Below are 15,699 nucleotides of genomic sequence, written 5' to 3'. Positions count from 1 at the left end.
GCAAACACCAGTTGGAGCAGTTAGCAAAAACATGAGTATCATCTGGATAGTCTGATAGTCGTGCAAGTATTCTGTTTGATTAATATCACGCCTTATCAAATGCGACTTTCCTGTACCTGCTCCTCCAGAAATGAAAACATGAAATGGGTTAGGGTTTTTTCCATTAACCTTATCAACGCACCACTGTCGTATCTTGTAGAACACTTCAGCCTGTTGTTCATTTAAAGAACGCATGAGTGATTGGCCTTCCTCGTGTGTGATGTTTTGCTTTCTGAACTCTACTGCAAAAGGTTGTTTTTTCACTAGTTCAAGATCTGGAATTTCTCCTTTCATCAGGGTTTTTATTGTTGTTAAAGCACTTTCTGCTTGGCATTCCAGTCGATCTAATTCAGACTCAGGACACAAGTTAGCCCAACCATCCTCCTGAAATCCATGGTCTTCGACATGATCTTGACAGTGTTGCAATTCCTCTGCTTTAATTTCAAATTTTGATCTGTTATGTTCGACCAACATCTTTGACAGGTTGTATTGTTTGGAAGCAGTTGTAAAGGAACCTTCCAGTATAAAACTCTTGGAAAGTTAAAAAAGCTGATGGTTTAATCTCATCATTGAGTAATAGGGCAAGAACAACTGAAGCAAGCTTTGATAATGTTTTTTCAGGCTCTTGTGTTGGGGAGAAACGAGCATATCTGACAAACAGCTGCATCTGACCTGGTCCTTTTTTGAACATAGCCACAGTTGTTATCAAGTGATATAACAGAGGATTTTGACTTTTGGGAACACATCTGTATTCAGAGGCAAAGGTTGCTAAACACATGTCTCTAAATTCAGGTGTTTTGGGTCTATTTTGTATCTATCTGTGATATTGGTCATCCATATCTGGTTATTGGTTGGGTCAAGGTTTTGAGCCCTGCTCTGTATTACACTGAGTGGAAGGCTCATTTAACAATGTTGTCTCCTGTTGGCACAAAAACCACTTCCTTGATCCTTCTTTCAATCTCAGTTTGTTACTCTGTAAACACTTTCTTGAGCAGAAACCTCTCGGTTGTGTAAGAATATGCTGCCCAACTGTTTAGGGATTCTTTTGCTGCCAAATTACCTTGATTTTTTATTTCATTCTGGGCATGTTTTAACAATAAACCCATTTCCCTTTCAGCTTTTGAAATGTATGAAATTATATAAACCACACAGGCATAGGCGTCACAGACAAATTGAATGTCCATATTTGCATTCCAGCAACGAAGAAGGTCTCTATTGTATGGTTAACCCACACATCATTTACATTGCGTTTGTGGACAACACTTAGTTTGTGTGCAGTTAATTGATAAGCTTTTTCAAATATTGATTGATTGACGCCAATGGAATCGAAAAGATCATCAATGGTGTTATAGGTTGCATTTTCATTTTGTCAGTGCTTCTTTAACTTTGGCCATCATTTGTTTGGCAACCACGGTTTCATCTGGTGGCGCTTGACTTTGTAGTTGTTGCTGATCTGTGTTAGGCTGGTTTTGTTTTTTAGCTGATGTTTTTTTTTGAATTTTTACAAGAGACATTTGGCTGTGGTTTTGAAATAAAGGTTTGGTTACTAGGTGGTCTAGGAAAATTGAACCTACATGGTGTGCCCTCTTTTTACACGTTTTAGAATGTTTTCTGCTGTGCATCTGAACACTAGAGACAACTTCATGCATGGGGTCACTTTCAGGTGGAAGCTCACATGTCACATATTTGTCAATAAATGTGATAACTTCTTCATTGGTGTTTACACCAATCTTAGGTGACTCCACCCAAAAAAGGCAGTGTGTGTGACAACTGCCACGTTGCTGGATTCTACTCTGTAAAAGTAATCAATGACCTTTCCAATGGGTTGAGCTGGAGACATTATGACTTCTTTTAACAAACAATGAAACCTATGGTCAAACATTCTAGCTGCTGTTACAGGATTATTTTTTAACAAGTCACACTTTTGGGTCCATTCCATGTCAGCAATATTGCCTATGACATTGTCTGCATACATAAATGCTTCCATAAATTCTGGCCAGCGTAAATCAGCAGAAGAAAATGACATAAAGAATGTGGGAATTCCAAGAGTTCTCACCATGGCCATCAAGTCCTTCTGAACACCTTGCCAAAATACAGGTGTGCCTCTAATTGGTTTCAAAAACTTGTAGCCCATATCATAGTTTAAGAGGTCTTTCAAAAAGTCTGGGTTGTTAGATGAAGATGACGCAACATCAGTGTTATGCTGTCCCTGATATCCTTTTCTCAAAGCTATTGATACATTGGAAACCACTTGATTAATTTCAGACAAGTATTGTGCATAGAAAATATATTCCAAATTCTTTCCAAATCTGCCATCTGCATTTAATATTCTGCTTTTTAGATATTTAGCAAGTGTAATTCTGTGATCTCTCTGTTCGTGGAATGTGCCTGTTCCTTTTGGAAAAGGACAGGAAAACACTTTGCCTCATTAGCAATGTCACTGAGCAATCTTACAGGGCTATTTCCTTCAGCAGGAGCAACAGATAAAATACTTTCAAAGTGATTGTCCAGAATTTCTTGTGCAATGTCAACAGGTTGCAAGCATGTATCCAAATACATTCCATGGTGCTGGTTATCAGTGTAATGTTCTGGAACATCAACTGAGCCACAAGCGGGCTGGCCAGGCCCAGAGCCACAAGCGGGCTGGCCAGGCCAGAGCCACAAGCGGGTGGCCAGGCCCAGAGCCACAAGCGGGCTGGCCAGGCCCAGAGCCACAAGCGGGCTGGCCAGGCCCCGAGCCACAAGCGGGCCAGCCAGCCACAAGCGGGCTGCAGCCTCTTCAATTGTAACCTTTTCCAACGGATTAGACCACTCGTTGTTGATATGTACATCAGTGTACCACTTGTTCTGGGTTTTTAAAAAGTTCAGAGCATTATGAACTTTTTGCGTGTTCACATACTGATACTCATAGTGACCCTTGAATGTTAGTTTACGTTTTAGTTTAACTCTAATCATCAGATCTTGATCATCTAATCTTGGAAGAATATTACAAACAGCATCACTGCTTGATGGCACGCATGTCACAGGCCCATGAACCCCGTTTTGGCCTCCCTTTGGTAAAGCTAAAAGCTTCATAAAGGGAATGTGTTGTGCAATCAAATGTTGTTCTAATGAATTTAGTGCATCAAGTTCTTCAGGAATAGGATCTGGGTGGAGATTATTTACAGCACTGTCTTCTGGTACTACACCTCTAAGAATCTTGTTATTGCAGGTGTGACAAATCCATAACATGCTTGCAGTGGTTTTTTGGAGATGGCAATTTACTTCACAAGAATTTCCACAAGTGTGGACATATGTATAAGTGATGCATTTCTTCGCTACAGATTCTGCCAAAGCACTTTTTCTGTATTGGTTTAAGTTACATTTTACAACTTGATGTTTAAACAATAACTTGTGGCAAACACAACAGACATAGGTTGGACCTGACTGGACTTTTATCTTAAACTGATTGATAACAAAGTCGATGTTGTGTTTTTGGAGGAATATAGTATTCCTTCTTTTACCAACAGCATCTTTAATAGATATAGCATGATCGATACTGATATTATACAATTCCTTGTGGTAAAGTTTTATTCGTTTACGATGGGGAGAATTGTTTCTATACCTTTCAACATTCATGGCTTGTAACTCCAATTTAGATTCTTTACTCATGGATGCATAATGGTCTTTGCTTCTCTGTTTGACAGCTTCTTTAAAGTCTGTTTGATGTTTATATTTATATACATTTATACCTTTGCTGTGCTGTTTCACGTTCTCCTGAAACTCGGGATCATTCGCATATTTATCTTTGCTGTGCTGTTTCACGGTCTCCTGAAACTCGGGATCATTTGCATATTTATCTTTGCTGTGCTGTTTCACGGTCTCCTGAAACTCGGGATCATTCGCATATTTATCTTTGCTGTACTGTTTCACGGTCTCCTGAAACTCAGGATCATTCGAATATTTATCTTTGCTGTACTGTTTCACGTTTTCCTGAAAGTCAGGATCATTCGCATATTTATCTTTGCTGTACTGTTTCATGTTTTCCTGAAACCCTGGATTATTGGCATACCTGTTTTTGCTGTATTGTTTGACATTTTCCCTAACCATAGGATCATTGGCATATTTGTGTTTTTTGTATTGTTTGAGGTGTTCCCGAAAACTAGGGTCACTAGCATGCTTATCTCTACTGGACTTTTTAACCTTTTCTTTGAAATCTGGTTTTGTTGCATAGTTCTTAACACTCTGTTGTTGCATGTAAGTTCTGTAGTCTTGGTCTTTGTCATAACAGTCCTTGATTTTAGTCTTCTTGATCTGTCGGTGTAAGTCATCCAAATTGTACCTCTTTCTCTTTTGTCTTTTTTCTCTTGTATCCCCTTTTTTACAGCTTGTGATTTTGTCTTTGTTAATGGTATGGTGTTTTACATGACATGAAGTGAAACCGATACACTCATTAGAGACTTTATCTGTTACACAGGTTATGGGTTCATAATGACAATTGTTGTAATGATTAAGGTAGAGTCCCTTGCAATGGCCATCTGTGTTGTTGGAAGGATATCTTAACCATTTTTCGGAAGTATATGTGTATATGTCCACATGAAAGAAATCTGCCGCCGCCTGAATTTCCACTTCAGTGGCCCAAGTTCCCACATACTTCATTTTTGAAGCAGTTACATATTGTTGCACAGATGTGTACTGAGGTCTAATAATTTTTGAGTATATCTCTGGATTTGCAAGCATCTGTTTTACAATAGCATAACGAACACACCTATGCTTTTCTTCAGATCCAATAAAAACATAGGACAGAGCACGGAAAAAGCAATTCCCATCTGACCTTATACTTGTGGCTGCACAAGGCACAGGTTGATCTACAGTAATGCTGGAAACAGTCTTCTCTTCCTGAAAACTTGGGACAACGTTAAGCTTTGTGCATATTCTCCGTTTTTCAGTCAGTGTCAGTGGACTAAATGTGAGGCTGTTGCAATTACTTTGAGACACTATCGTCACAGAGTCATCAGTTACATGACCTGGTTCCAAAGAAACACCGTGCATATTCTCATCTGGGCTTGCTATATTTGCAAAACTGTCCTGCAATGCTACACTGTCAGTATCCATTCCACCAGTCCTAGCAGAAAATGTTCCATCACTAACAACCTTAACACCAGTAGCTTCAAACAAGTGGTATGCATTATGCAGCTCATCATTGCCACATAAAGACTGAACTAGGTTTGTGATGTGCATGTTCAATGAATCAACTGTGGCATGGTGTGCAAGAATACTGGAGCCATTTAAATCGAGACCACCATCATCACCGCGTGCATGTGGATCAAAGACCGAAAACCCAGACTCATGCTTCAAAACTGCACATGTGCTGTTCATAATTGTGATTAGGCAGGCGTCGTTGTCATCGAGTGCTCTTTGTAAAGCCTTATCTAGAGGCATAGCAACATTGGCAAGATCCCGATCATATTCTTGGATGTTAACATGTCCAGTAAATGTGTCTAAATATTGTAGGGTGAATGTGTTTCCGTCCAATGTGTATTTTGTGGGTAATTCCCTGACAAAAACGTATCCACTACCATTGACATCACTAATCATGCCATGCTGCTTCATGAAAGTGTACATTTTATCACCATTTAGCAACAGTCTATCAATATCATTTGTTGACCAGGTTCTTGCATTGTGAATGGCATTAGTCATGATAGCAGTAGTACTATTGGTGGCACACTGTTTTGATTTATTTGAACCAAAGTAGTCATAGCCCTGGTGAAATGAACCTCTTGTAATTAGTGTGTGGTCAGGAAGACTTCTCTTACCGTTTTTGGTGACAGTTTCCCCACCAGCCACTAGTCTGTCACAGCCCTAATACAAAAACACAAGGGTACAATTAGAGTTGGGATAAGAAGTTTATTTAACTTCTTTGCTGGTATGCTCTGTTTGTGTGAATCAAGTTAAACATGTTCTGTACACAAAGTTAAAACGTTTCACATAGTAGTTTAATGTTTTAATAGCCAATTTAGAAGTGAAACACTATGTATCCATGTATACAGTGAGACAACCCATGATTGAAGCTTAAAGTAATTATGGTTAAATCAACAAATACGTACAAATTTCCCTTTACAAATAAAAACAATATTCTTTACTTCATTATAATATTTTTTCTAGAAGATCAGACGTCTTCTCAACAATTCGCTTTTTTCATACATGACATTCCTTCAAATTTTAAACAGGCAATTAATTAAAAAAAATATATAAAAAAACAGTGCCAACAATGTGTTTGGGACCAAAAGTATACATTATGCATGTTAACACATCAGGATTACCTTTGTTTTTTGAAATGGTGCAGTTGGATTCAGCTCCACCGAAAACTGCTCCAATTCTTCCTCCACCTGTAAATAATAGGAAACATTTTATTACAAATTATGATTTCATTGAGAAACAATTGACAATCTTAAATAGGTTAACAAATACTAGCCTGTAGATGTGGTGCTTTCTTTGGTGAAGCACAGCTTTGATGTTGGCTTGAAGTTGGAGAAGCCTAAAGTTCAGAAGAAGTGAAGAATAATTTCATGTTTTATTAGCCAATTTAGAAAGTGAAACAAAAATATGTATACATGTCATAGATATAGTGAGTTAATACATCACATAACATTAAAGTATTTATGTCTAAATGAAATAGACATGAATTTCACTTTACAAAAAAAAAAAATATGATTTACTTTGTTATATTCCTTGTTCTAAATGATTAAAAGTCTTGTCAATAATTAATACTTTAATACATGGCATTCCTTCAAATTTCATTTAAAGACAGTGCCAAAAATGTTTGGGATCAAAATTATACATATTAACACATTGCACATATTAACAAAACACCATTCCCCATCAGTATTACCTTAGTTTTTTTAAATGGCGCAATAGAAGCATCTCCAAAAGTTGGTGTGTTGCCATCCCCCAATATTTCCAGCATTTCACCATCAAACCACTTTGGATTGAGCTCCACAGAAAAGTCCATTTGTTCTTCCACCTGTAAACAATAGCAAAGGTTTATTACACCTTATGGTTTCAGTAAGAATATAATTAAAAAGTTTAAATAAAAATTAGAACAAGATCCTGGTAGAAGCGGCCGAAATTAGTTTTTTCTGTAGTGTGTCTGGGCTCTCCCTTAGATAGGGTGAGAAGCTCAGTCATCTGGGTCTCCTCCTGGTGGGAGGAGACCCAGACGAAGACACAGGACACGCTGGAGGGACTATGTCTCTCAGCTGGTCTGGGAATGCCTTGGGGTTCCCCCAGAGGAGCTGGCCCTATTGAAGCTCCTACCCCTGCGACCCGACCGTGGATAAGAGGAAGAAGATGGATGGATGGTTAAATAAAAATGTTTTACAAATACTAACCTTTAAATGGAGTACTCTCTTTGGCGAAGTACAGCTTTCTTGTTTACTTGAAGCTGGAAAGGTCTATAGTTTGTCAGAAAAGAATGACAATCATAAATCTAATAAATAAATATTTATAATACATTCAAATGTTAAGCCAAAAACAGTAAATTACTTTACCTTATTGTGAGATCCGACAATGTTCCATTCAAAGGGATCTTGTGGGGCCACAACTGGAACCTCAGGTGTACAAAGCAACTTTGAGACTTTTTCAGCAGTTGGCTTGGGAACCTGCTCAAGCATCTTTGGAGGAGAGCATGACATGGTGGGCATCACCTCCGTCTCTGCAGTTGTCTTGTGAATCTGCTCATGTGAGGCCTCATATATTGCTTTATTTAGGATTTTCATCCCATCATCGTCACTTAGGTGTACCTTTTAACAAAATAAAAACGGTACATATTAATAATCAATTAATTTTGTTAAAGTTATACTTTATGAAACTTTTTGAATTCATTACCCCATCTCTGCTCCACAGGTGCAGTTTTCTCATTGGAAACAGCTCAGCAACTGATTTGTATGAGACACCTTGAAATGCAGAAAATAGACAAATGTTAAATACTTCTTAAAATAGTGAGTTACAAATTGAGGCATTTAATTCAGAAATACTTAAAATGTGATATTTTTACAAAGCAAAAGGCTATATTGTCAGTATTTACCCAATTGCACCGATACTCTGTGGAATTCTTGTCGTAAAAGAGACTGAACCTGAGGATCCACGTTTAGTCTTGGAGGGAAATCCAACACAAACACCTTTAAAAAGATATAAAGTAGGAAATTACTTAACAGTCCCTAAAACAATCTTATAAACATTTACATTTATGGTATTGTTATGAGACACTAAATCATACCCGTGCCTTTAAACACTTTAGTTATATACAGTGCATGTTTTTATTAAAAATGTCAAGCAATTGTTTTACTTGCTTGCATTTATGGTGCTACATATACTTGTATTTTTTGTTACTAATTTACTGCTTACAAATTTGTATCATAAACCAACACAACAGCTTACCTTCGGAAAAAGTGTGCAAACAGTTGTTAGGAGCTTTTTAAACTGTTTCCCAGCTTCACTGACAACGGTGCTTCTCTTCAAAGTGTTGCTTGGAGCTAACAAACAGACTAAATCAGGTATTCGTGGTATCACAGCATTCAAGATTTCGGTTCTCAGGTCCAACGCTGCTCCTCCAGGGACAGCCAAGAAACCAAAATAAAGACTCTCTTCTTTAATAGGAGCAAATCCATCCACAATAGCCCTTAGATGAGAGTCTCCGATAAGAAAGACAAACTAAAAGAAATACAAAATAGTATTACAACATTGCTTATTATTATTAAGTCAATGTATGTGTAAAATAAACTTACTTTCTTGTCTTTTGATTCTGGTGGAATGACCAGTTTGCAGGTATTGTTGGCAGAAGAGGTCGGCCAAGGTCTACTTCTATGCCGCGTTCCTGTTCCTTGACCTTCCAATCAGAAAACAACAAATATTTTGGTTTAAGCTTGTTAAATCAACAGTATGCAACCAAAGCACAAATGTCACAAGTATCTATTAAACACACATACAAGCCACAAACGTGCTTTCTTGAACTTTGATTTCGACATCCAGTGGTTTGGGGTCTTCCATCTTCCTTTTAAAGGCTTGTGTACGGCGAAAACCTTTGCCGCGAGGCATCTAAAAATAAAGAAAAATAAGGTCAGCATACTATAAACTACAACAACTTCAGTCTGCAGCTACCTGGGCCAGCAGATGGGCCAAAACCACAGAGACACCTGAAAGTCTACCACAACCTGTTGGCCTGCAACCACAGATAGCTAGGTGGAGGTTAAATGTTTTAAAAACTGTAAAAAGGAAATCCCCATCCACTGTAAAACTGGGGGACATTGTTGCTTTAAACCGACATGTTGATGAATGTACATTGTCCTAATTGAAGTTAATAACTTAAATATTAAATTTTAAGCCTTTCTTCACCACACTGAAACATCTCCAATTCATTTGTTATTTTGTTGTTGTATCAAACAGCTCCTGCAATTACTTTGATTACTTAAAGAAAACAAAAAATATATCCCAGAAATGAGTAAAGAAACTAGTAAAAGCTGTAAAATAGGACAATGACGTTTGTAACTTTAATTCTAGTAGATAATGAATTAAACACAATCCTCACACTTAAATATTTCTCCAATATACTAAGAAGCTCGAGAGTGTGAAGCAAAGCTTTAAAGATGAATATCTTAAGGTTAATTCTCTGAGATGTTTATGTAAAAATGTAACCTTTAACAAACTGATGACAAATTGAATTTGTTTAACTCAGTAAACTATTAACTTCACCTCCAAAAACTATTGATTTATACAGCACAATAAGAATTCAACCAAACATCAACATATTTGGCCGAATTAGTTCACCTCTAATTTGGCAGGGAAAACAGCGGGAGGTTTGGTATTAAAACAAACACAGGCGGGGGGTCCGTTCTTCATAAGTTGCTTAAAACATCCGAGATCAAATGACACATCCAAGATGATTTCATCTGGCTAATCCTGATCCGGCTAGTTGGGTTCTTCGAACACACCTGTTGTTTACGATTAGTATGGCTGGATTGAGTTATCTGAGACAACTGCGCGTTCATGCGTTTGTTTAAAAGGGGAAATGTATCGATAGTAGAAACATTGATCAGCAACGCTGCTATTGGCTGTTCAGCATAGCCAAAGAGCGCCCACAGATTTTCTCCAAAGCAGAACAAAAGCTTGGAAGGTTATGCCGAATTTGAGTCATTTAATTAAAACACCTCAAAATCTGTTAAGGCCAGGAGAGAGGGCCGGCAAAAAGTAGCAGACAAATGAATGCATAAATACTGTCCATGGTAGATGTTTCTATCACTTTCCACAGTATGAATTTTTGCATTTTAATAATTTCAGATTTACTTTGTTATTTTATGTCAGAGTCTCCACGGGACCCACTAGAACATGAGGACAAGTAAAAGTGAAACACAAGAATATTCTACAAAATGGTAGCTTTTAATTATTATACTTTATTTTAAAAAGGCATTTGGTATGTCAAGAGATCCAAATTTCAGTGTCATTCCTTAGACACGGGAAGTAAAGGACGCATGCAAACTGGGAATTTTAACACAAAAAAATCTTTATCCATAAAAAATTAAACTTTTCCTTTTCCAAGTCATCCACAGTTGACACGGTAAAACTGTATTGCTCCGTGTCTAGATAATCCATCCATAATCCATTTCTAATACAATATACGGCTCGACAGGAAGCACGCCTTTCAAAGTAAACTAAACTTCACAATAAAATAGCCCGAACAAATCTTACTGAATAGGATAAAAATAAAAAGCAAACATCATACAAATAACTTAAATATTTTAGATTTATGGCTCAAACACCACTTTTTCCTCTTTAAAAGCCACTGTTAAATGATGTGTTTGTCTGTTTATAACAGCCACCAAGAAAAATCTCTCTACAATTACACTGTCGCGCTGTGCTAAAGGATCCTGTCTATTGCGCAATACGCGATTAATTCGAAAAACTCTGCAAATTATTCTTGCATCTTCCGCAACAGGTTGCTGTTGTAAAAATGGACATGGCTACGACAGACTTCTCCATCTCCTCCGCCTATACAGCCGTGATCTAATCCTGTTTACATGAAATAAGCCTGTTAGCGAGCAGGTTTAAGCTGGCGCACATTTTGCTATGACAACAAGTGCAGGAAGTCTTTCGAAGAACCAAACGATCCAAGATCATGCCAAATCGTCAACAATGAAATCCTGCTAACTGAGTTAGCGACGTACGAAGAACGGATCCCGGGAGCCTGTTTGACCTCCAGCAAGAACACGGCGGAGGAGTTTTTTGAATAGGGCTTGGGCGTCATGACGTATTACTTTTCGGTGGCCGCCATGTTGACTGTCTCCGCTACTCAGACTACTGCCTATGACTACCAGGCCATATTTTAATTAACCAAACAGATATTCAAGCGTTAAATCTTCACATTCTTCTAGAAGTTACTTTACTTTCACAGAAAGCTCCAACTTACAGCATTGGTGCTTAAAGTTAACAACGCTTCAACTCAGACCAACTAAACCTTGTAACCTTTACCGCGTTGTGTCGGAGTGGGGGAAGGGTGAGGCTTTGTTTACAAACCAACACGCGGTGTTTTGGAACGAGGAACGGACCCGAAAAATCTACCATACCTCCCTACATATCAGAAAGAAAATATCTAAGCAACAACACAACAATAATTTTTCTGTCTTTAAAAAGTTTGTTGTTGCTGTGCAACCTGCAAGATTTTTTCATTAAAAAGGCAGCAGTAAAAGCCGATCGTAACATGCACTACGTGACAGTTGCAGACTATAATATTGATCAAATTCACTTACCTTTACAATTGTTCCACGTTCTTTGAAGAACCTTCAGAATTGCAGATTCTTCTTATGCTCAAGGCTGGATAATCCTTAATGCTCAGAATGTTGTCGCTGTAGAGAATGAAACGAGAGGTGTAGTCCTTCACCTTATAACGGCCGTCGGCTTCCGGTTTCTTCTTCTTCTTCTTCTTCTTCCTGTGTTTATTGGCGGTTGGCAAACAGCTTTCCGGTGTGCATTACCGCCACCAACTGGTGAGGAGTTTGGGGCAAAATGGCCCTATTGCCAAATATACTTATATGTATGTATCTATATGTCTATATCTATAATATTAATTTACAGATGGTAAATCTTTCTAATTATTCCTGTTATTAAATATTTAAATAAATATTGATAACATTTATTTTTTTACTTTTTTACGAATATCTACGATATCAAAATTTAAGTTTCTCCTTATTAACATCTCTAACCAAATTCCTTCTTTCTTCTTCATATTTCTTACAATACATCACTATATGTTCTAGTAGCCAATTCATTATTTATTCTCTTATTTACTTTGATATTGAAATCTGGAACATAAAATGCAATACCTAACCCATCACTCACACTTTTAGATGCATCTTTATATATTTGAATATAGCCATAAAAACTATTAACATATTCCTGTATCAGTTTATGATTAATATTACCTTCTTTTTTCCTTTCTAACCATATCAAATCTACTGTAGTTTCAGGTTTGATCCAGGGAGGGATTACTGCTTCTTCTTCTTTTGGTGGTTTTATTCACTATGGACCAGAAAACTGTTTATGGAGTCTGTAATGACTCAAAGACACCTCGAGAACCGCACAGTCTGTGTATGGACGGATAAACTTGCTGGTAGAGCACCCCCATGGAGGACTTTAAACAAGCTTCCAAATAAGAAGCGAACCGGTGATCTCCAATGGAGAATTTTACATGGAGCCATCGCTACAAACTCGTTTTTATCGGTTATTAATCAGGGTGTTTTAAACGAGTGTCCTTTCTGCAGTCTGTCTGAAAATGTTTTTTATGTTTTTATGGACTGCACAAGACTAAAGACCGTTTTTGGCCTTTTAACAAATGTTTTTAGTCTTTTTGGCACTGTTTTTACAACTTCTTTATTTATTGGAGGAGTGTGCCAAAACAAAAGTAATAAGGCAAAGGCCCAACTCTTAAACATTTTAATCAGTAAGGCAAAAATGGCTATTTATTTGTCCCGTTGAGACAGACTGCAGGGGGGACCTCACCTTGATGCTGTGGCTCTGTGGAAGTACAACACGAAAGCCAGGATTCGGCTGGAGTTTCACTTCCACAGAGCCACGCAGAACATGGAGGCTTTCATGCAGTTGTGGGGTTTTAACAAGATTTTATGTGTAGTGTCTGAAAGAGGAGAGCTTCAATTTAACAAGCTCCTTATTTAAGTATTTTATGTAAATGACACTTGTTTTTAACTAAATTGTTTAACTGTTTGATCTCTTTTGTTAATAAAGTTTTGTTAAAAGTCAAAAGTCTTCTTCTTCTTCTTGTGTTTTATGGTGGTTGGCAAACAACTTTTGGTGCATTACTGCTGACAACTGAAATGGAGTGTGGATCGGGATTGAACTAGTCCAATATCCTACTATTACTACACAAATAAGAAAAACAAAACAAAACAAAAAAACCTAAATACTCTTTATCAAATCAGTCTTTTTGAGAAATCTCAATAATAAAGAATAACCCTCTGATTTAGAGTCCACGTCTAAAAGGTATTTTATATTTAACTTTAATTTACTGTTTTGTAATCTATTTACCAATTAATTTCTCTCAATTACATATTTACTGCAAAATAATCTAAAATGCTGCACTGTTTCTTCTTCAAAAGAAAAATAAAATTTTCCTGTAGCATTTTTCCCTATTTTAAATAACATGCTATTTTAACCTGCATGACCAAAGCGTAATCTTGATATCACCATTTTCTCCTTTCTTCTCCGTGATGTGTTTCTCATAAAGCCCACTTTTCTTTGATAATAAAACCATCTTCCAGTTCTTTCTTCTTCCCACTGTTTCTGCCATCTTGCTTTAATCCTTTTCTTAATTACTGATTTTATTTCACCTTTACTAAATGGAACTATCATATCAATTAGACATTTACTTACTTTTTTTGCATATTCATCTGCCATCTCATTCCCTTTTATTCCAATATGAGAAGGAAGCCATCAAAAATAAACTATTAATAATAATTTCTGAATTTCTACTAATAAATCAGGTCTACTGTTTGAATGATTGTGTTTAAATGAATATGATTCTGAGTCAGAGCAAACTAAACTTCTTAATGGTGTAATTTCTTCAATCCATCCTAAGGTCTTTACCAACATGATACCAAACATTTCTCCTGTGCAAATTGAAATTTCATCACTGATTCTTTTACCTGGTTTAAAATTAAATTGTGGGACTACAAACAAAACACCATTCCTATTATGTGAATCTTCTGAAGCATCCGTAAAAATGTACATATCCATAATATTCTTTGTCTATATATTGTTGAACTATAATTGAATCTGAAATATCCTCTTTGTTTATAAAACAAAGTTAGATCCGTATCAATTTCAGGCAACATAGATGGATGAAGTAATGATCTAATAACTGTTTTACTAACATTTATTTGAGATAGTTCAAGATCTATTATAGTAGAATCTGCTATCCATCCAAAAGAATTTATTTTTTTCTTCCCTTTTTCCCAACTTGGTATTAGAATTTCCTGACATGGATGAGTTTCACAATGATTCTTTAACCGAAACCAGTAAGTGGAAAGTAATTGTAATCTCCTCAACTGTAGTGGCATTTCTTCCATTTCTACTTGTAATGCTGATGTTGTTGGTGTTGTTCTTATGGCCCCTGTGCATAATCTCAATGCTTGATACTGAACAATATCCAATTTTTAAGTAAGGATACTGATGCTGAACCAAAAGCAATACATCCATAATCAAAAACAGACCTAATCAAACCTGTATAAATTGATTTCAATGCCTTCTTCTCAGCTCCCCACTCATTCCCGACCAAACACCTCATAACATTTATAACTCTTTTGCATTTATCAATCATCTTCTCAATATGAACTTTCCAAGTAAGCCTTTCATCCAACCATATACCAAAAACTTTAAATTGGTTTACCCTTTCCAAGTCATATCTATAAATTTTAACTTTATTTCTTCAGAAACTTATTTCCTTGTAAAAAGCAAAACCTTTGTTTTATCTACAGAAATATTGAATCCCCATCTAAAGGACCAATCTTCTATTTTATTAATGGCTTCTTGAACTTTTTTAATGATGAAACTTACATTTAAAGAAGCGTCCATTTTATTTTCCACATCTTCAAACATTATCATTAATCATAATAAAAATAAATAATGGAATAACTATGCTTCCTTGGGGGATACCATTTTCAACATAAATATTTCCTGATAATTGGTTTCCTATTCTTACTTGTATAGATTGATTATGAAGAAAATCCTTTATCCAGTTGAACATCGAACCACCCACTCCCATCTTCATTAATTTGATCAAAAATCCTTCCTTCCACATCATATCGTAAGCTTTTTCAATGTCAAAGAAGATATCTACCACATTTTCTTTATTAAATTGGGCCTTTCTAATTTCATGTTCCAATACCAGAACAGGATCCATTGAATTTCTACCTTTCCAGAATCCTTTTGTTTACGGTGCAGTGTGCACCCGCCGCATCCGGCAACCAATTGTATTACATTTTTTTCACCAGCAGGTGTCAGCCAACATCATTTTCTGAAAATTCTTTTTTTGGTATGTTGGTACCTAATACGAAAAATATTTATTAAAAATCAACGGTTTGATCTAAAATTCTGAAAATATTCATGGATCTCAAA

General features: G+C 36.6%; 2 protein-coding genes across 3 annotated transcripts in view; one reads left to right on the top strand and one right to left on the bottom strand.

Annotated features, from left to right (window-relative positions):
- Nucleotides 1–15,699, top strand: part of bbs4 (Bardet-Biedl syndrome 4) — a 45,548-nt gene that overhangs the window by 11,830 nt on the left and 18,019 nt on the right. The gene's annotated exons all lie outside the window — the stretch shown is intronic.
- LOC118562922 lies at nucleotides 3,568–9,951 on the bottom strand. The gene is made up of 13 exons (XM_036136171.1): nucleotides 9,844–9,951; nucleotides 9,006–9,114; nucleotides 8,805–8,905; nucleotides 8,458–8,730; nucleotides 8,105–8,198; nucleotides 7,906–7,973; nucleotides 7,569–7,820; nucleotides 7,410–7,472; nucleotides 6,911–7,042; nucleotides 6,494–6,556; nucleotides 6,342–6,407; nucleotides 5,796–5,880; nucleotides 3,568–3,849 (listed from the first exon to the last, which is right to left on the bottom strand). The coding sequence occupies exons 1-13, from the start codon at nucleotides 9,913–9,915 to the stop codon at nucleotides 3,821–3,823; spliced, it is 1,407 nt and encodes a 468-aa protein (XP_035992064.1). The 5' UTR covers nucleotides 9,916–9,951; the 3' UTR covers nucleotides 3,568–3,820.

Source organism: Fundulus heteroclitus, chromosome 4 (assembly GCF_011125445.2).
Source record: "Fundulus heteroclitus isolate FHET01 chromosome 4, MU-UCD_Fhet_4.1, whole genome shotgun sequence".
In the NCBI taxonomy this organism is placed as follows: Eukaryota; Metazoa; Chordata; class Actinopteri; order Cyprinodontiformes; family Fundulidae; genus Fundulus; species Fundulus heteroclitus.
This window is presented reverse-complemented; position numbering and strand designations above follow the sequence as displayed.

What these genes read in the sequence shown, in the direction of transcription:
- LOC118562922 (XM_036136171.1), bottom strand. Translation starts at nt 9,915, where the DNA reads ATGAAGAACGGACCCCCCGCCTGTGTTTGTTTTAATACCAAACCTCCC. An exon ending in CAGAGTATCGGTGCAATTGG is followed by an intron (nt 7,974 to 8,104) that starts GTAAATACTGAC and finishes CTGCATTTCAAG; the next exon opens with GTGTCTCATACAAATCAGTT. An exon ending in CCACACACTAATTACAAGAG is followed by an intron (nt 3,850 to 5,795) that starts GTTCATTTCACC and finishes CCCGAGTTTCAG; the next exon opens with GAGACCGTGAAACAGCACAG.